General features: G+C 38.4%; 1 protein-coding gene across 23 annotated transcripts in view; it reads right to left on the bottom strand.

The window, feature by feature from the left end:
• Inpp4b (inositol polyphosphate-4-phosphatase type II B) overlaps positions 1-22,862 on the bottom strand; it is a 752,337-nt gene that overhangs the window by 232,455 nt on the left and 497,020 nt on the right. For all 23 annotated transcript variants that reach the window (XM_031340451.1, XM_031340446.1, XM_031340450.1 and 20 more), the window contains one exon: positions 18,037-18,116. In XM_031340451.1, coding sequence (XP_031196311.1) covers positions 18,037-18,116 — 80 coding nt within the window. The remainder of the gene's footprint in view (positions 1-18,036; positions 18,117-22,862) is intronic.

Here is a 22,862-nt window from a genome sequence, read left to right as displayed (position 1 = left end):
CAAAAGGATGGATGGAGAAGAGGGACACACATATGGGAAGAGGCTATTGAAAGAGGAAGCAAGTGGTTTTAAGAAGAGGATTGTACTGGGTTAGTACATAAGCAGCCATGAAACTTGACTAAGTATAGACTTTTCTAATAGAAAAAGATTGGGGCTAATGAAGTGACTTCCTGTGTAAAAGTGATTGCCGCTCTCTTTGAAAACTGAGTTTCATTCCTATAGTCCACAGAGTGGAGGGACAGACCCCATTCCTGTGTGGGATCCTCTAATGCCCAAATGAGTATTGTGACATAAACATGCCCACATAGACAGACAGATAGACAGTAAGACAGACTGGCAGGCATGAATGCGTGCACATACACACACACACACACACACACACACACACACACACACACACAGATAAATATAAAAATCTGAAAATGTAAAAGAAAAGAATGTATATATTTTTAAGGCTGGGCCAGATTATCATGGCAGCGAGGCAGTTTTTGTACTTCCTACAGAACTATTTTATGTGAATGGCTTTCAAATGTTACAATGCTAATCAAAATGCATTTAGGTACTAAAAATGTACATGACAATCATGAACCATTGAAGCACTCCATTATTAAAGACTGATGATAAAACAGCATTTAATATTAAGATTTGGGGTACACATTTTTAATCAGACAATTTTTTGTGCTTTTGAGTTTTGTGTAGGAAGGAGTACAAGAGGTTTCTCCAAGAATGCCAAAACCAAAAGGTCTCACACAATTACTCAATTACAGTGTGAGAACATAATTTTAAAGTATAATGTATTTCAAACCTGTACAGTTGGAAATTCAATGAGTTTTAAATTATGGGAGGCATGTACTCTGAAACTGAACATCTCTCATGACCTACATTCTCACACTTAATTGCTTCTGGCTTTGTTTTGAATTCTTCTGTGACCCACTAATCAAATCTTCCAGTTTTCCAAGTGACATTTTCTTTACTCTCCTCTAATTTAACAACATCTTCTACCAATAATTCTTTGAAATCCATAGAAATTCTATAGGAATATAAAAATAATGTAAGATTAATAGAAAATAGTCATTACTTTTAAAACACCTGTTAATTATCATATTAATCACTTCCAGTCACAGAAAGGGAACACAGAAAAGGATAAAAGTGCCCATCTTCATGAAAATTCCCATACCAATACTAGAAACATACAAGCTATCTGTCAGATGGGCAGGTCCCTAGAGGAAAGCAATTAGTGCAGACAGATAGAGGAGTTCTGTGTTGAGGTTGTTATTTTCTAATCAGAGGCAGGTAAAGGTCTCAAATGACATTTGAATAAGCACCAAAAGGAAGAGGACAATGAGCTGTACATCTCCCTGAAGTAAGAACATTCAAGGAAGCATATGGGTCAAAGGTCTTGAAATGAATCTGTGCTCTCATGTGCTCTCATGTGCTAAAATGCCAGGTAGCTAGGAGAAAGGATCAGAGAGCTATTATACTTTTATGTCTATTTCTGTGATTGAATATTCTGAAAAAAATATAACAGAGGGGAGAAATGGTCCATTTGGCTAACAGTTCCAAGTTATATTCCATCATTACAGGAAAGTCACAAAATAAAAGTCAGGACCTTCAGAGGGTCATATCACACCCACAGTCAAGTACACAGAGAGATGAAGATACCAAGGACCCCCCCCTCTTATTTCTCTTTCTTTCTCTTTCTTCTCTTTCTTCTCTTTGTTTCCTTTCCTTCTCTCTCTCTTTCTCCCTTTCCTCTCTCTCTCTTTCTCTCTCTCTCTCTCTTTCTCTCTCTCTCTCTCTCTCTCTCTCTCTCTCTCTCTCTCTCTCTCTCTCTCTCTCTCTCTCTCTCTCTCTCTCTCTCTGTATGTGTGTGTGTGTGTCTCTTTCTCTCTTTCTTTCTAGTTAGGACCCAGCCTAGGGAATGGTGCTACCCAAAGTAGGCTGAAACTTTCCATATTAGTTATCAAGTCAGTCCCAATAGACCAGCTCACAGGACAATATGATCTAGATAACTCTTCATTAAGACTCTTCCTATGTAATTCTAAGTTGTGTCCAGTTGACAGTTAAGTTAGCCAGTTCAAGTTGAAATATGTGAATTTTATAATACAACCAAGCTAATTCTCACAGACTTGGTAACTCTGATTTCATAGGTTCTATGGATAAGAAATCATCAAGGCCCTTGAATCAAGGTCTAACCAAGTTGAAGTCAAGATGCAGCCTGGGTAGTACATTCTTATTCTTTCATGGAGACTATAGGGAAGAGTATGATTCTTATGAGAGTTGTGGAAATGTGACCTTGTGGCTATGTGACAAAGGTTTTCACTTCCTGTCAAGCTATCAAAGTGATCCTCAGCTCTCTATGTGCACTCTCAAGTTATAACCATAGTGCTCTCTCCACAGAAGTTCCAACATAGAAGGTTGCTTTTTCAGAGCTAAGAGTAGGCTTACCATATCCAGTTACTTAAGACAGTATCTTATTGTGGAACTTTGACTACGAATGAGCATGAGAGGATGAGATTTGAACTGTTGGACAAAATGCTTTTCCTATACTTTTCACTAAATGCTTTTCCTATACTTTTCCCAGGTTATACTCACACTGAAGAGGAAGTTGTTATGCAAAGCCTTACTCCTGTGGTGGGGATCTTTGGAACCAGCTTAGCTTCCTGTCTCTCACTAGCAAAGGTGAATGAAAGAGTTCAGACTCTAGAACTATATAGGTCACCGTAGTAACTTTTATTTTTATTCTAGTAAATTAATCAACAGAACATTTTGAACTGAGGTAAGTTTTGAAGTGAGAGCACGAGTTACAAGTACAGAGATGATGGATAGCTGAGAATGTGGATCAGCATAAATGCAACTGAGAGAGATAAGGGTAGGTTAGAGTCCAGACAGATTAGAGTCTTTTTTAATTTGAAGACCTGACTTATAAGATTGCTAGGATGAAAAGAAATAAAGAAATAGAATGTTTTGAGATGGGGAGAAAGGTAGGCAGTACACAGGAAGGGGAGTTAATTTGAAATGGTTTAGATTATGACACCTATTTGGACTTCACTTATCCATAAGTGGATGACTGACTTTTGACAAGAAGTAAGGAAGACTGGAATATAAGTTGGTCAATACAGCATGGCCCACTGTTAGCTTCTGCTTTCCATTAAAATAGAAACCAGATAAATCTGCTGAGAAAAAGAAGAACACAGATAATAAGGGATTTTATTGATATCAATATCAGAATATAGACCTGAGAACTGGTAAATTAGCTTAGTGGTTAGATGCACATATAGTATGTACAAGGCCTTACACATTGTTTTCTAGCACAATGAAAGAATTATCAAAGCTATTGAAAGCATTGGAGCTATAGAAAAGAGAAAAACTGAAATATGAAAACAGAAGAATTCCTACACCAAGCTGTGGTGTAAGAGATATCAACATTTAGAGTGCAGACCAATGAGGAACAACCAGGAGGAACAAAGAGGAAAAAGTCAGAAATTCATTGATAGCAGAAAGTAGGGAAAAGCCTGGGGTTGAAGATGTCAAGTGAAGAATATGTTTGAACGAGTGGGCAACTGATCCACTGTGTAGGTAAATTCTAGTGTGGGGAACAATGGGAATTATCCACAGGATCTAGCAACATGAGGGCATTGAGGATCTTGCCACATGCTGTTCAGGTAGTGTCAGGGATGAAGGGTCAGGGCTGGATGTTTTAAAGGATGATCTCAGCAGATGAAATGGTTCTGCTGGAAAAAGAGCAGGGGGCTGGAGCATGAGTTAAACACGTGAAATAATGAATGGCATGTTTTTACTGTGATAGACAACTGGCAGATAGATGCCAGTCTGTGATGTGTGAGCAAAAGTAGCTAATCCCTAGAGCCAGGTTGTCAGATGAGACAAAAGGCATGCTAAAGCAGGAGTCATTTTCAAGAGCCAGAAGTAATCTTCACAGGACAAGAAAAATAATTCTAGTGCTTGGTAAATACACGGCTGGAAAATGCCGAAAAATTAAACAGAAACCAGATAGATTACCTGAGAAACAGAAAAAGGTGAGAAAATTTCAAGATTTGAGGAATGACATGGCATTAAGCAGTGGCCTAGATAGTGAGAGAATGAATTAAACAAAGGTTAAATGCTAGTACTATGCTGTTTTTTGAAGGTACCCAACAAATTAGGGTGCATGCTCCCAAGTGTAGCCTGGGAACATAGAAGTCTACTGAGTTGCAGAAATGCAATTGCAAGGTAGGTGAGCTAGAGAGTGGTTTTAGTTAGATTTACTTTTATCAAAAATAATAGCTTATAGTTTTAGCTAAGTGTTATATTTTGCTCAATAGAAAAGGCAAGTCTTGTGAGTTGAGCATGACGTATGTTTTTTAGGGAATGGACCAGAAAATCTTAGTTGGGCAAAAGCAGAGGATTTTGGAGGATGCTGTGAAAGACAAGGATGCACAGTAGAAGTAGTGACCCAAGGGTCATAGAGGTACTACATGGAGTATTTTAGAAAGATACAAAACAGTATAATTAAAGTAGAAACTCTGGAGGGGGAAGATTAACACTATCTGCCGGGTAGCTAGAAAGTAACATGAAGGCTAAATGGGTGGCTGATATGGAATAGAAAAAAAAACCTAAGAGTCCAATGAATTATAAAGGACATTGACTTGGCTACTGCATGCAAAAGACAGACAGAAGTCATGTGGAGATGACACTGTATCAACAATGAAAAGTCCCACATGATGGAGGGTGACATATGAAGTTCACCTTGGACATGGGAGTTAATCAGATGATTGGAAGCCAAAGGCCTCTATCCAGAGTTTTCAGAAGATACAGATCTTATACGAAGAATGAAAAGGGTCAAAACAAAGGTGGTTGGGGTGACCTGGCAGGGGTGTGAGGGTGGACCTCAGATACGAGAATTCACTTGGAAAGCAGAAGCTATCAGGAGCAGAGTCAGCACAAAAGATAAAGAAGGACACATGTCCATGAAGATGAGGGCATCCTGGAATATCTCATGCTAGGTAAAAATTACAATAAAAATAGACAGTGAGTTTAGTCAAAGTGTACTAGGGCAGGCAGTCTTGGTAATGGAGAGATTCTATAAGGGCTGCAAGAACCCATAAAACAAGTTAATTAGGATTCTATCTTGTTCTGCCATACTGTCTGAACTCTGCACTGATAAACAATAAATCATCTGGTGAATATTCTGGAAGTCAAAAGTGGTTGGTTTTCACAGCTGAAACAGCGTAAATACAGCCATAAAGATTTGTACACAATTCTTATATTTTCATGAAGGAAACAGTAGTATTGTTTTTATCTGTCCCAAATGTGGGAAGCAGCAATTGTCAATCAGTTGTCTTCTACCAGAAACATTCCATTGCTTCCTCTGCTTCTTCCCCTCAAAATGCTATTTCAGATTTCTGGCTGTAGCAAGAAGCATCTATTAGTCAATGAAAGATCCTTGCACACTTCTAAGGACTCATATAAAGAAAGAATAAGTTTGGCTTTTTTCTAGACTGAAGTTCAAATAGAAAAAGGAGATATATAATCAAAGGCCATATACTAAATTTTACAATTCAAAAGAGGCTATTATATTTTTGTGCAAATCTCTGGAAACTAGAAGAGATGTATTCCTAGTAAAAAGGGATTCACTCATTTAGCTAACCCTGGATTTGGCCACCCTTCCTGTTATTACTGGACAAGCTTTTAGGCCCTTTGAATATGAGTGTGACACTGATGAGTGAGGCCTATAGCAGAGGAACAATCCCCAGTTCATCCTGTGGGGACAAAATGATTTGTCAAGATCGGACCTGGTACTGATGCGACAGGTATCTAAGACTGGGGACAGAAGATTGCTCATGGGAAATGGCTGTGGCTTGGCTTTGTTCTTGACTGCCTGCTCTGGTGCTCTGAGCAACTCTTCCTTCTGCTATACTAATTGATCTTTCCTCTGAGCACGTCATATTTGGGATGAATTCATCTCTCCTTATTTCCTTCCTTGGGTTCTTCTCACAGACTATATTGTCTATATAACAGCAGGAGCTCTCCTACGTGTCTCCTCTGTGCTGGGTTATACTGCTCTTTATGTATAGAGAAAATGTTTTCTTCTAAGCATCTCATCTTCTCCCATTAGAGTACACACATTATCTGCAATGTTCTGATCCATGGTGTGCTTCCAAATTACTTCTACAGTGAATTCTTTGCTTCTCAAATATGACCAGGGAAACATTCATAAGAAAGATAGGCAAACTTCCTCCTATAACTCCCTTCAGAGCCTGTTAAATACTTTATTTTCAGACTATTCCCAGCAAGAAGTGTATATGCAAAGCATACTCATGGTCTGTGAGGGGAGATCACAGGCACATGCTGTGCAGACTGTTAGGCTCAGCCCTTGTATTGATCAATCCTCAATGTCAACTTGTCTGGATTTAGATTCTCCATGGAAAAGCACTTTCAGGCTGCCTAAGAAAAAAGATTTAAGTTGGTGGGAAAGATTATTCTGCTGATGCAGGACATCATTCCATGGTATGGGGTCAGGAACTGAATAAAATGAAGGAAGCAAACTGGATATGATCCTTGATCTGACTCTACTTCCTCTTTATGGACACATAAACAGCTTGATCACGGTCTTCTGTCATGCCTCCCCTAGTATGATGGTCTGTGTACTCAAATTTTTAATCAAAATAAACTCTTCCATACACTGCTTTTGTCAGATATTTGATCACAGCACCAAAACAACAATGACAAAAACCAAAGCCTTTCTTACGCATCCATGAGCAACGTGTGGGTCCACAAACTGTGGTCTTACCTACAGATTTGTGTCCGTTTTCATCTGAATGACTATGTTGTCAAATGCCGACACTTCTCGTAATGTAATTCTTCCCTTTTTTAAGCACACCAATCTCTTTAACTAGGCTTCACTCTTCACAAGATCAATGGGCTTCATTCTATAGACCTGAGTATCACACCTGCTCCTTTCAGAGGTGGAGTAATTGTTATGCTTGGGTTTTTGCTAGCAACAAGGAAATGCATAATATACAGCATATGCATTGTCTTTAGTTATTTAAAGAACTGTGGCAAAATCTATCAACACTCATTTTAGTCTGGAAAGATGGCTACTAACCAACTACTATCCAGTTACTTCACTCTCTCAGAGTTCCAGAGGCTGGAATCTGAACTTAGAGTATCAGAGTGGCTAAATTCTGAAGGGGGCTCTCATTTGGTTTGCAGTTGGCTGCCTTCAGCTATGTTCTCACACAGGGAAAGAGAACAAATTCTCAGCACCTCCTATGTGAACACAAATCCCAGGAATCTCTCTCCCCATCAACCCACAAAGCCCCTCACGTTGCCTACCACACATGGCATCTGTTGTGTCACACAATACTTGGAAGACTTCTCTCCAAGGTACCGTTATTCAATGTTTGGTACACTTAGAATGTTTCACAGAGAATTTTGTACTCACATAGACACTTATTATGTTTTACAAAATAGTCAAATACAGAATATATGTCACTACATACATGTTGCTTATATGTGGTGAGAACATCAGATTATATAGGATATGTTGATATCTGTCTTCTAACAACATAGTTATCCCTGAGAATTATGAACTTAAGTAATAACTGCCCAAGAAGCATAGTTGCCCATGGAGTATCATTCTCTGAACTGCATCTTTGTGAGGACAGTGTGTGACAAAGGTAAGAAGGCATTAATCAGCCTAGGGTCAATTAAATCCCATTTTTGAAAAATAAAATAAAAACAAAGCAAATAGGGTCTAGGCTTTATGGAAATCTCAGGTTGATGCTTCTAACAGTAATAGTGGGCAGTGTTCATTATAGACTATGTAACAGGCACTACTACAATTGCATTGCATTCATTATTTTTAAAACTATAAATTACATGATATTCTTAGCTCCAGTTACAGGCAATTTTTGTGAGACTTCCTGAGAACCCAAACTAGTGACTCCATTTCTCCATTCCTAAAACTTCTTTAAGGTAACCTACATGTCAGTCGGACAGTTTGTTGCAGAACCTCATGAGTCACATGGATGTGGTGACTGAACACAGATGACTCAAACATTAAAGAGAAAACTCTCCCGGAGTGACTTCTCATGTGTAATTATAACTCATCACTTTGCTCTGCGCGTTCAGGCTCCCCTACAGCTGCATGAGTAACCTGGAGCCTCTGTTTGAAACCAATTCCATTTAACATGTCTGGAAAGTTCTCTGCTTCCTTTCTGACTCACTTCCCTGTAGGAGGGCACAGGACAGAAAGTGTGTTAGCTTTCTCTGAAGACAGAACTGCCAGATGTAAAAATAGGAAAAACACATCTACAGAAATGGCACATACTCCCATGTTTAGTCTCTCTGATCATAAAATTCAAATAAAACTTTGCTTGCTATATTATTTTATATTCAGGACTGGGTATTTTGAAATTCAAAGACTTCAAAGGCATTGCAAAGATAATCTGTCAGGAACTACTACAATTCCATAATAAATATTATAAGATCAGTTAGATGCCTTTTTACCATTTTCCTCTTTCTACAGCCTTTATCCCGCTTACAATTTTTGTCAATCTATTCTTCAAGTGATCTTGTCATGAAAGAACAGAAAAACATAAAACCAAAGCACAGTCATTGAGCTGTATTTGATTCACGATGAAGGTGTCAGGAGCAGAGATGACATGGGAGAAAGAGAAGGGAAAAAAGTTCCCTCCTTGTGATCAAATGATAAGCTCATTTACGCTAAATCTGTCACATGCATTTATAATTTAGCTCTCTTACTGGTGTTATTCTCAGCACTAGATAGGTTGGGAAATTTAAGCAAAGTAATTAGTTCCTGGTGACAGTAACTTCTTTCATTAGAGTCTCAACTGATCCTTCCGTGCTGTTAAATGCCAATGCACTCATGCCCTGCAGAAATCCATCTGTACTGGAACTTGTGGCCAATCTCAGCAGCCAAGACATTTAGTGTAGAGGGCAATTTGCCCAACAAGCCAACACAACAATCTTAGAGACCACACTCCTGTCTAGCATGCAAGCCCCTGATAAATCTTCAATTTGATTTTAGATAAGTATTTTCCACGTAAATGCATTAAGTTCCAAATATTTTGACCAGTAGCTTACTCACCTGATTACAAGTAAGACTGAAAGCAGACATCTCCCGCTGTAACATGGCATTGAGGAAAATAACCCTGTTATGGTGGTTTTAACTGTGTTTATTTACACATTTCTTTATTTTGTGGTGCTGAAGATAGAACTCAGGACTTTGCGCACACTAACTAAGCAATTGCCATGTGCCAGAGCATGGGTACAAATGTCCTGACTGAGAAAGGACAGCGTGCTGGAATTGCTTCTCTCTTTCCAGCATGTGGCTCCATACAATCAAACTTAGGTTGTCAGGTTTAGCAGCAAGCACCTTCACCCACTGAGCCAGCTCACTGGCCTCTGAGCTATGATTTTAGAAGCCATTCAGACTGCATTCCACAGCAGCAGTACTCACTGAATTCCACTTAGTGAGTCAACATGGAGGTCCTGAACTGAAGAGCCTGCCAGAGGAAACGCATTTTACAAAGGAAGGACATCCCCCCTGTGCTCCTTAGGATGTACTTTCAATCACTCTCACATGTGAATATTAAATACGACAGATAATTAATCAACAGAAAATCCAAAGATAGCCTCATGGGAAACAGCTAAGAGCTGGTGACCTTTTTGTGATTGCTCAGACTCTTATTAGCTGGGCTGGACTAGGAATGATGAGCCCAAAGGAAAGACAAGAAGGAAGTCATTGGTCCAAAGGAAATTGAGTCAATTGGAAGCCATGGATATGGATGGTGACTTGACCTTACTGAGAACATACCTGGATCATTTTCAGATTTCTAGGAGGGTGGGGTAAGAGATATGGGATGAACACCAGAGTAGTGAAGTGCTTAAGCTGTATATCGGCACACACAAATATGACCACGGCCAAAGTCTAAACTTAGCACAGAGAACATGAGACAAAGTGATAGCACAGAAATATAAGAACTCTGAATTTACATTCGGAAAGCATTCAGTGACCATACGCAACACAAATGTGAGGGAAGAGTAACAGCAAAGGTACTGTGAGTAGCTACTATAAGATTGAAGTACAGACCTCTACCAGGCTAAGGTGGAGAGGCTTGTATGCCTGGCTGAAGACTCCACATTTGTGTGTGCCCCATTATGCTTGCTGTGGATAGGAGGCCCATAGGTGTGGAGGGGGTATCATGTGAAGCTTAAAGAAGAATGTGTACAATCAGATGAGAGTTTCAGGAAAAGATAGTTGATGCTAAGATTCTGACATTTTTCATTTAGGAGATTTTTCATTTTATTAAGAAAGGAAAAAGCTTTCAAAAGAAAAGTTTGCTCTGGCATAGTTAAAACAAGCAATAATTGTGAAATATGCAAGTATTATGGAAGCAAGCTTGGAAGAATTTGCCATGACCTCAACCCTAGACAAAGATCTACAGGTAACTAAGATGCTAAGAGCAAAAAAATAGTCTTCGCCAGGAAAGATCACACCAGTTGGTTATCTAATACCAAGTGATATTAGATATTAATAACACAAAATAATTTTGTTACTATTGTTATAAAGCAGGGTTTTCTAAACTACATAAGTACATTTTTTTGAGCCTTGGAGACTAATAAGTTGTTAATAAATGTTCTGTGGAGAAATTGGCTCTTAGTCAATTCAAATAAATTTGCCTGGGACATGCGTCCTTTGAATTTCCCAAAGGCTCCCAGAGGGCTAGTGAGGGTTGAGAGGCTGTCTAGGGAGAAAGCTTCCTTTTCTTTTCTTTTTATTATCCAAGCTTCAACCACTTTTATCATCAAATTCCTTTTTCTCAAAGAATATATACCAATAACAAGTGGGCCTTTAGCAAGTCAAAAGTTGCTGTTTACACTGAGATGATGTAAATGAAACAGGAGAGCAGATGCATGGTGATAATGATGAATATGACTCTGGGAAGCATGAGCAAGTCTAGCACAAGATTTTCAAAGGTAAAGTAGCTCTCATACTTCTCAATCAAGTATGTCTTTTGGTACAGAGGGTAACTTCGTGTGATTCACATTTAAAAAGAGTTAAGACTTCAGGCTTTTCTGTACAAATTGAGTAACTAGTTAAGTATATACTAAGCATGTGCTATCCTGTCAGAGAACTTTAAACCAATTTTCAAACTGATATATCCCACATCTTTGGAACAATGAAAACTAAGGAGGTGTGGATTGGCTTCCATGGCCTTACAACTAGTCACGAAAATGAATTAAACACATACAGAAAAGTACACAATATATAACCACAGAATCTAACCTAGTGAATGCAAGGAAAACGTGTTGATATAATATGGTAATGTTATTATCAGTCAGATAATGTATGGCTGAGAATGTGCATCAGCTCCTATTTCAGCTGGACTATTTATAGAATGCCTAATCCAATCCTGTAAAGAAAAAAACTGCCAGAAGATATCAGCAATGAAAAATATTAAAATGATAATTAGCATTTTTCTGTGTTGTCATTATTATAGCATTCCATGTTAGTGATTCATGGGATCCTTGCAGCAAGTGCTGTAAGAACCTCACAGGTATGACACTGAGCTTAGGACTGGTGATGGAGCCCATATGGTAGCTACACTAGCACGCACAAAGCTCTGAGTAGGCCCCTCAGTACCACATAGCTAGATGTAGTAGTGTCTGTCAATAGTCATAGAATTCGATGGATAGCTGAAGGTCAACCACAAGTCCAAGGTCATTCAGCCTCGGAATATTCAAGCATTTGCAAGGCTATCAAAGGGCCAGTATTTAGGATCAGGAGTAATTTTAAATTAAATATTCTATTTCTTTATTGTCATGAAATAATACTTGCCTGCTTTGCATTTTTTGTTAACAAATGGATAGAATTTTAAGAGCTACTACAAGATGACTCATATTGGAGACCATGATGATGCCTCCCCTAGGGTCAAGATAAGAAGGGTTAGAAGAAGGAAATCAAGAAGGGTTAGAAGGAGAAAATCAAAGGAGGAAATTATGTAAGGATATTTAAACTTCAATAAATTAAAATTTATTTTTAAACATTTAAATAGTAAATTAAAAATTAATTTAAAAAATTCCAGACAGAAGTCATAGCCATGTGACATTTACAAATTTCTGTCTTGATTTCAATGCTATGCTCATGAAATTATTAGTAAAATTCAGTATTTATTTTTCATAGGAATTCTCGTTCAAACTGTTACACTTGTCATCTGATTGGGACCTTCCCTGCAGTACATGCTAGACAGTATGTCAGAGGATTAAAAGCCAGGATTTAGGATTCAGGTAAGAATTCATTTCTCAATCACTAAAATTTTCATGTATATAAAGAATAAATCCACACCTCTGCCACTGACAGATTAGAAAACTGTGCAGGTTATAATTTCAAGTAAACAAAATGCTAATGAATGTTTGAAGAAATTAACTTTAAAGCAAGATACAATGGGAAAGGTATTTATGTTTTTCTCTAGTACAAGGTAGATATTGAGAACTTATTCCATTTATTACTAATTTACTCACCACCAAGCACAGAAAAGAAATCTTTTGTTACTTTTATTAACAGACATTAGAGAGAGAGTGAACAGTCTGCCTGGAGTGATTTGAGTGGTCGAAAGGAAGGGACTTGAGCTCAAGTTTTTAATCCTACCTCATTTGTCTTTGATAAATAACAAAAGAAGACTTAAGGTAGACAAGATGCCTTCAAAAGCACCATAGAAAGTGGGAACTTCTACTCAACTCCAGAGCTATAAATTGAAAATTGGTACAAAGTAGAAATATGTTCCTAATAGCAGGCTTATCTGCAAGTGGGGCCAACATCCAGTGTGAGAGACCTATGACTAAAGGTGTCCAAGAAGAATAGTAAGTGTCAGTTTGAATATGCCTTTCTATCTGCAAAGTAACTGAGTGCTAACTAACTTGCTAAGATAACACACAGGTTTCAAGGAAGACCTTGAGAGAGTATCCAGTCTCTCTGCTGAAGCTGCTGTGGGAATTTAGAGAATCAAGTTGCTAGTGAACTGTTTGTATGTCCATAAAACAGGAAAAATATCATTATCTGGCCCTTTAGAACAATAAATAATAGAAAAGCCGAAGAAGCTTACTCTGTGGAGATCTGTGCAGGTGAGGGAGCTGCTGCGGCAGAAACATTGGGTTTCTGTGCAATCAGGTCAGAGGTAAGGAGGCAATGGGGAGGCTCTGTGGACTCAGTGCTGTCTAAGACAGCCCACTTCCAAGCTCAGCCTCTGATTCACCTTGTTGTGGGGTTGCTGCTGACTCATCCCTGCTCCTGCATGCTCACTTCCCCTGAGCAGCATCCTGATGTGCTGCTCTCAGGTAATAGTTGTGTGAGTTTTACATTTGTTGCCAAAGAGACAATGAAGTACATACCAGCCCTGTCATCTGTTTCTCTATAGACATATTCCACAATATTCAGCATTATCTCCTTTAAAATTAATCAGAGATGTTCTATTCTTCTCTAAACTGTTGGATAACAGTAAATTCATATTAGTATTGTTTAAGATAGAAAATACTTTAGACACATATAACATTTAATTTTTTTGGACCAGCAGGTAGTTCTGTTGTAATCATGCTTTATACTTTAGCAAGAGAGCAGACTGAAAGGATAATAAAAGAAAACAAAGATCCCAGGGAGATGGCTCAGTGGAGAAAGCTCTTATTGTAGAAGTGTGAGGACTGGAATTCAGATTCCCCCAAACCATGTGAAAGTCAGAGAGATATAGCAGGATGTGAGGGTGAGCTGAACATTTCTATGATAAGATCAAGGATGAAGGAGGAGGTACTGTGGTCTATACTGTAATAAATGTAAATCTTAGCCCAGGTTTTTGCTTTCTCGAGGAGATTGCAATCCGTGCCTCATGACTGCTCTGAAAGTTACTTCTCTCACCCCTGGACAGATAACTGGATGAGAAGGTAGGTCAGGGAGGAGAGGTTTCTTTTGGCTTACATTTGAAGCGCTCTGTCCATCACAGCCAGAGAAGGCATGGCAGCAGGAATCGGAGAGGATTGTTTATTGAGCACTGGAGTTAGGAAGCTGAGAGTGGATAGGAAATGAGTCTGTCTATGATAATGTAAGATCCTCCCCTAGTGACCCATACACTTTCATCAAGGCTCCACTTCATAAATCTTACACAGCAGTCCAAAAACAGCTCCAGGGACTGAGGAGCAAAAGTTCAAACACACGAACCTATGAGGGGTGTTTCACTTGCCTACAACAGCGCACAGACAATCTTAGGCTTAGTTATCAGCATACTTGTCGAGTTACACAGATCTACCTAGGGATAAATCCTTGCTACTGTGTTACATAAAGCAATTAAAACCTTTTTAAGAAAGCCAATATCACAAATGAAATTTCCAGACAATATCCATTTACTGAAGTCCGGCTTTGCTTCAAGCATACAAAATTGAACTTTAAGATATAACATCAAGAAATTAAGACCCCCTAAGGATAGAGTAGATGGCAGAGAAATAAATAAGGATTCTACTAAGTCTGTGACCTTCCTACAAGGTAGCAAAATAGAAACAATAAACTGAAAAGTTAACTGAGTTCTCCTCTTCTTATATAACCAGCAGCCATGGGATCTCAGTCAAGAAGATACAAAGCAGAAATGGTGTTGCATGAATTAAATAAACCGGTACATTATTAGTATTGAACACAGTACTTACATGGAGTATATATGTATAATAGATTATTCATTAAACATATTATCAGCATAATCAACTACAAAATGGTTACTGCTGTTATTTTCTGAAGAACCTGTCACTGTTATTAGTAAGTAAAAAATCCTAGTGTTTGCTGACTAAATACATACTGAATAGAGTACATAAGTGACTGAACAAAGTCAATGGAGTTTGAAACACTCCCTCCTTTCTCCCTCCCTCTGTGACTTTCCTAGCAGAAAAGTTTTACCTCTCTGCTTGTTTCATGTGGTTGTTGGTTTCCACTGTGGTTGCTTTAGTATGTCAAGAACAATGGATTATTCTCTTGATTGCCAACCCCACTCAGTAATAGGCCTTTGAAAATTTTCCATTCTGTTGTTAAACAATAGGAAACACTACAGTATTGGTTGAACAGCCTCAAAGGTTTGGGACTGGCTAGAAAAGCATGTGACTGTCAGGTACTTAGATAGCAAACTGTGCTGAGTTGCTCCAGGGGTCCATCTTTCTGAGGCTGCTTGTAACAGATATCATGTATTTCCCTCAGTCTTTTGAACTAACAGTTGGACCCCATTTTCTGCCACCATGAGTAACATATCCAAGTTCCCCAGAGCATGCTAATATTCATCTACTTACTACTTAGTGTAAATCTAGGCACTGCGAGAAAACCAGACAGGTGTAAATAACTGAAGAAACAGTCCAGTACTCAAGCCCTTCTACCACTCAGCCACCAAGTATATGACATGTGGCATTTAATCTTGGGTCTCAGATGTCTCTTGGTGAAAAGGGTCCTCCTTCAAAGCCAATAACTTTCCAATGAGAAGGACCTGGACTCAGGTCAACTTTCTCTTATTTGAACATTGTAATTTTACAAAAATGATAAATAGTTTTCCTTGTCTATTTGATTAATGGAATGGATTAAAGACCATCATAGGTTAATTTGATAAGAATCAAATGAGCCACCTCCAATACACTCTCAGCACAGAGCTCTCCACTGTGCTGTTCCTGTGTGTTCTCTTATAGCTTTGGTCACTAAAATAGGATTATTCAATATCTGCCACAATTAAAATTATAATCTGCTATGAAACAATTCCACATCAATCATGATAGTACAGAAATTAGGACTGCCCAGCAGCAAACTGGGAAACACCATCAGAAAATAGAATTAACATATTAAAGAAGCCAGGGAGATGGAACTCATATAAACTAGCAAAACCAAGTCAATTTAACAAAATAGTAGAGAGGTCAATATTAAATAAAGACACCAAGTCCATTTGGAAAGCTGAAACACTCCAAACCGGTGACCCTGTACTATGTAAATTAAAAAGACATATACGTAGGAACCAGACTATATATATCAGAGGGCTTTCCCCATGTATATGTCAACAATATTACTTTATGACTTAAAAGATACACAAATGAAATTTGATACTAAATCTATAAATTATATGTATATTTCTTAAGTTTTCAGTAAGAAGAACAACCCAATGTACTTGATGTCCCGCTCTAAGAACATGTAAGAGAAGCCACGTTGAACATAGGCTGCTCCTGTGGTGAGTTAGATGGAGTTGTAGAATTTAAATTACCCTTTAGTTCCCAAAGAGCTAGAAAGCACAGTCAAAACCTCCAAGTTTGAGGAAGTGAAACAAACAGGACCATAAAACATCAGCGACCTGGAAGGATGTCTACAGACATGTCTATCTCTGTAGAAGTGTTTCATTCTATTATTTAAAAGCAATAGATAGAGTATGGAAGGAAGGAAAGTCATAAATAGGCAATGCAAATAAATATAAAAGCAAAGGAAACATTAACAAAGAATGTTCCTTAACCCTGACCTAATGTTCTTCCAACTCAGAATCCCAGAGACAGTCCCATCTAAAGAAGATGAATCACATGAAAAAAACAAACAAAACAATTCGATGTTGTGAACTAAAAATACACAAGTTACAGTAAGATATAATCTACCTGACTCATAATGAAGGAATCCCATGAAAATGACAAAAACAAGGTGAAAAAAACTGGCCATTCAAAATTAGTTTGGAAATTAACATTTTTCTAGAAAATAATTCTTTTTGTTGTATTTAATATTTTTCATACAATCACAATTAAATGGCCAGGAATCAGACATTTAGATCAAAATGGAAACGGATCCCTCTTTCATGTAATTCTAAAGATTTTGCATTGTGTTTTTTCTCCTTAGTATTTTAAACTTGACCCTCCTTACATACTCTCCAAGGCAGTCTCACTAGCTTTTATCGCACTGAAGACTTCACTTAAGAGGAAAAGCAGGAGACTAGGGTGAGCTGGTCTGCAGAGCAAGTTCCAAAGTCAGCCAAGGCTACCTAGGTAGAAGTTGTCTTCAAAATACAAGCTCTGGCTTCTGTTTCATGTCCTCAAATGAATATAACGGGTCCTAGTGTACAGCATGTTGAAGATGCAGAGAAAGAAAGTCCATAAGATGAGGAATAAAATGTTCCTCAATTGCACCAGGAAGCTGTGGGTAAGCCAAGCATGGTTTTTCTCTGACGGGAGCTAGAGAGACTGCAGCATTGTTATCAGAAGTCATACTTTGCTGCCTGAAGAATACATATTAGTATAATTATATAATATATTTCCTAATCAAAAGCAGATCCATCAGGATCAGGCATCTAAAGCAAGAAAAACACATGAATACAAATTCTACCAAGAGACACAGAATACTTAAAAATTCATTGAATGAAAATTACTTAAATTTATTGAAATAAATTGTTGTCTCCAAGTGATTCCTTGGGAAAAGAAAAAATTATAAATATGTGTGAGGGTGAGTATATGTGTGTGTTTATTGTAAGTTTTAAAAAGAAATACTCATTCTGTATTCTTCCTAGTATAAATATACTCTACAACCTTATTAAGACTGTTCATCTCCGATATCAAAATGAATTATGCTCAGAATTAGCTAGGATCTACTGATCTGCTTTATTTTAAGCTTAGCATGGCAGTGAGAACATTGAAAAAGTCAGCTCACTTTTCCTATCAGAAGCTACTACATTACACGAAGCATATTTCAATCATAAAACATACTCATTACAACAGTGACATTTTTATTAGAGAAAGTTATTTAATAGCATGATCATAGTTTGCATTTGCTTTCTTTCAAAGAATGTTATCACCTTACTGCCTCCATAATTCTTTTCCTACACAGACTAGGAGTAATTCTGCAGCTGGCAGCCGTTCTGAACAGGAACAGGAGTTGCTGTCCTTTACTGGATCTCCAGCCTGTGTGAACTCTGACCCTCTAGGTGCAGTGGCCACAGCTGGGTGTTAACTAATGCATCTGAAAACAAAGAGACTCACCTCAGGCTCAGGGCCAGCACTTGCTCCTTGGACTTCAGCAGCTCCTCAACTTTAAAACTGGCACAGCCCAGGAAACTTCTCTGGAAATAAGAAAGAATGTTTTCCATCAACTCTTGGGATTCTTTGTAATTTTGTTGTTGTAGTGTCTCTCACACCAATTAAACAGAATTCATTTTGAGAAGAATGAAATACTGAATCAATTAGCCCCCGAATATTTCAATTATAGAAAGACAATACTGAAATATCAGCTCCGTGAAAGACAGATATTGACGGCCTGGCAAGTAACAAGAAGTAAGACCCAGCAGTCAGGACTTTCCCACTAACTCTGATTTTCTCCCCAGAAGAAAACTGGTGTCAGAGAGGGTGCTAAACGTTTAGTCTTCGGCAGGATGTTCCTCAAATCACTGGCAACAGCAACCCTGTGTCAAGACATGAGAAAATCTGCCTCTTGGAGCTATTTTTATACTAGGCTCTGTGAGGGTTATAAATAGAAAGACAATATTTCTCTGCATCACAGAAGCATTTAGAAGCTTTGCTCCCATTTGTTGTTGTTTACCAGCATAGAACAATTTCAACCCATCCACACAAAGAAACAGCGCTTCTGTTAATATTTTCTAAAATTAGTTTTTAAACATCTCACTACCAGGTGTCATGTTTACCAGTCAATATTGGGCATCTGCTCTTCAATTCTATATAAAGAATAAAGCTGCAAACTGGTCCTTTCTGTCTCAGGGTTAAATCTTTTCACTGCTTTTGGCTGCTTCTGATTCGAATGTGACATTATGGCATAAATACTATAAAGTGTATTTCTCACTTTTCTTGAGGGCAATGGCTAAACATAAAATTATCAAGTCCTATCTATCATCTAGGCCATTGCTAGCAGGCAGCCTACGATGTCCCACAATGGGCCAAAAGTTTCTCAAATTTCCTCTTGGCGCAGATCTGCTCCAGACTATGTTTGAATGAGAAGCTTAGTCAAGAGCCTGAGATCAATTGAATAAAATCATAAGAAAATAAAAAAAAATCATTCCACATATAAAAAGAGGCTGTGTGTGTGTGTGTGTGTGTGTGTGTGTGTGTGTGTACTGAGTGATTGCTGAAAGATTGAAATCCAGGTTAGATTTTTTTTTCTTTTGTAATGGGTAGGTGTGTGGTCTGTGTGTATGCTTTTGTGTCATTTGGGTGAGCAAGGAGGCCAGGAGAAGGACTCAGATTCCCTGGAAGAGGAGTTACAGTTGTGAGCTGCCCTGTGGGCACTGGGACCCAAGACCAGGTCCTGTGCAAAGACCTCAGTCATCTTTCAAGCCCCAGGTAAAAAAAATGTAAACCTCTTTTCAAAAATGCTACCTTTGGAGAACAGGTACAAAAAGGCATAAAACCAGAAATCTGAAAACACAGCTTGGTTTTGAAATTGTAGACAACTCTATTATTGTTAGCACCAACTAGAAAACCTGAAGTTCAAAAATGTACAGGTGAAGTACACCTGTACATGCGCTATTGATTTACAGACAATTCTGCCATGCTCTACCCAACAGCTACCTAGCAACAGCTTGAGTCATTAGCACGGCCTGCCACCCACCAGGTGCCAGCCAGGTACAGCACTGGCAGCAATAAGGAGGATTGCTTGATACCCCAACCGTCCTCTCCTTCTTCTCCCCCTCCCTCTCCCTGTGCCCCCTCCCTGTCTCCCTCTCCTCCTCTCCTTCCCTTTCCCTCCCACCTCTCTCCTTCCCTCCCTCTATACCACCCTCCCTTCCCCCTCTCTCTCTTCCGTATTCCCAGCCAGCCTCTCTTCCTCTCTGTCTTCTCCCTCTTTTTCTGTCTCTACCCCTTTCCAGGTCCCCGCTCTCTTCCCCTACAATAAATCCTTACACTAGGTCTGTCACATGATTCCTCAGGGAGAGATGGGCCCTCACTCCCACCACATTATACCGCAATTATATCACCACATTGTACTTCATAACATGCACCCAGTCACCAAGGCCTGGAAATTCTGAGCTCATACTGTTAAATGGAAAAATACTGAGTGAAACGAAAGTATGTAAGAAGCAAGGAAATAAGAGTGAACCAAAGCTGAAAACCAACACAGGGGCTTTATCAACACAGAGCCTGAGAGACTGTTAACAAGGGCAGAGGATTCAGCAAGCCCAGAAGAGGCACCAACTTCTCCCACAGAGAATCCCTGGAGCAGGCGCCGACAGAAGGCATGCTTAGGTACTCTCTGTGGCTCTCTATTCATCGCTTATTTTTCTCCATTTGTATTGAACACTAGCTAATATATTTGAATGGCTTATCTTAACCTCCACAAATAATTGAGATTTCAAGTTCGACAAAGACTCTTATTTTCTCCTATACTCTCCTCCTAATGAATATACACTAGACACAGGAACAAAAGGTTAACTGACACGATAGACGGCCCCCAACCCCGCTTTCAAGTAAATGATTCACCTATTTGTTTTTAAGACATCATCTCCATGAATCGTCTAGAACTCACTGCATAGCCTAGGATAGCTTTGAACATGTCTCAGCCTCCTAAGAATTGTCATGTACCAACCACCACACCCAGATCAGTGAAGTTATTTTAATACACGAAGGAGACAAGCTCATTTGGCAATTAATTATAGATCACTGTAACTCACAAAATGAGAATAAATGAAAAACATCCTGTACAGATTATATAGCAAAATGTCATTCTACCAATTTGCTATTTAAATCTTTGTAAATATATATTTTGTTGTGTTTTTAAAATTATGCATATGTGTGGCTTGGGCATGTGAGTGCAGGTGCCTACAGAAACCAGAGGTGTGATTCCATGGAACTGGAGTTACAAAGAGTTGTGAGCTGCCATATGGAAGTTGGAAACTAACCCTGGGCCTCTGAAAGGATTACAGGTTTCCTTCCCTATCGAGCCATCTCTCTAGACCACATTATAAACTTAAATATTTGTGTGTGTGTGTATGTGTGTGTGTATGTATGTTTTGAAATTGTACACAAGATATAAATATTTTATAATTATATTTATTAAGTGTATGTGTATTGATTATATTATGTTTCATTTTATCTTTCACTGATAATTACTGGTTTTAACTTAAATTCTTATATCCCATTCCATTCATTATTCACTTTATAACACAATTTTTAACAGATCATAAATTTCACAAATGCCCTAACTTTCTTAGTTTGTTCAATGTACCCTTGAAGTCATGTAGGTCTGGAGGAATGTAGAATAAAGCAAACATAATAAATAACATGTTGGTCTTTTAACTATAAAGTAGCAATCTTCCCAGACTGGAATTCTTCAGCCAGACAGATGGACAGACAGGTGGAATAGCTATTTTTTAGGCATGAGCTATGAGCACACCATAAGGCACAGCTGCAAGCGAGCCTGGTAACTACAACCCCTGACTGTCTCTGTCTCTGCTGGACCAGGAGTTCCTTTACAAGCAGCTCTTTGGCTGATCAGTATCAGAGACAACCCAATGGCAGAAACAGAGGGCATGTGCCTTGTATTATGCTGTATGGTGAGATTACACAGAATGCCAGGGACAATAACCCTGAGACAAGAAGTCCCACTGCAACTGTCAGCCCAGGCTTGATTGCAGGAGACACTGTCAGAGCTTTCCAAATTAAGACACATTGAATCCTAGTGTTGGTAATGCCTGATAGCATGCCAACCAAATGAGAACAGGTTTTTAGTTACAAAAGTGTTTCATTCAAAACTTAATTTTATCTAGGGAGTCCATGTTAGATTAAATGGAATACCTAAAGTCCCATTTTTGTTTATTTTTATTTTTTATTTACATTCTAATTAGAATATAAAATCACTTTCCCCTTCACTTCCCCCCCCCAGGCCCCATGCCCACTTCTTCTAATCCCTCTATGCCCCTAAAACTAGAGCTGATAGCTTCTTTATCATTGTCCATATGTATGTATAAATGTCTGTATGTACATGTGTATGTATATATGTACATACACATACATGAATACCTGTGGAGGGGGAAAACATATAATGCTAACATAAAATCATAGTGGTACATAGTTATATCTGTTTATATATATTTATATATATGATATTTATGATCTGTTATTACACCAAACAAGAGAATATATCTAAAACAGATAATAAATTTCATAAGGCCACTACATTTCTAAGCTTGTTTTACTTACATTTTGAAATTATGCAGCTCTGGGTAAGTTTAGAATAAAGCAATGTATATATGGCATGATATTATGGTAATCTTTTTAGCCATAAAGTTACAATTTCCATATGTATTTATTATTATCATTATATATAGTATATGGGCAAATACATGAATACAGTATATAATTGTGTGTGTGTGTGTGTGTGTGCGTGTGCATGTGTGTGCATGTGTGTGCATGTGTGTGCATGCTGAGGTTTTGGTTGTTGTTGCTGTTTCTGTGCATTTGGTTTCAGGGTTGACCACTTGCACTGAATTTCCAATTAGGAACGTCATCCTTGGAAAAGGCATGCACATCTCTAGCAAGCAGCAGTCATTAATTGTCTGTAGTTCTCGGTCTAGTGGTAATAGCCTGAGAGACTTCATATTAGCAAGATTGGAGATCTGTCATTGTTCAAGTCTTCTCCATTGAACATTTTTAAGACAGGCAGCCACAGAGCAGACTTGGTGGTCCAGTGGCTCTTACAATCTTTTTGGCCCCTCTTCCATGATGTTTCCTAGGGTTCCATTTTATTCTAAGAATAGTATATTATGGTTTTACATTGTAACACCAAACAGGATAACAGCCAACATATTTACATTCTATTTTTCTATTATTGTTATTTGTGTTTCTTTCTCCTCATTATA

This window comes from Mastomys coucha, unplaced genomic scaffold, assembly GCF_008632895.1.
Source record: "Mastomys coucha isolate ucsf_1 unplaced genomic scaffold, UCSF_Mcou_1 pScaffold22, whole genome shotgun sequence".
Taxonomy (NCBI): Eukaryota; Metazoa; Chordata; class Mammalia; order Rodentia; family Muridae; genus Mastomys; species Mastomys coucha.
This window is presented reverse-complemented; position numbering and strand designations above follow the sequence as displayed.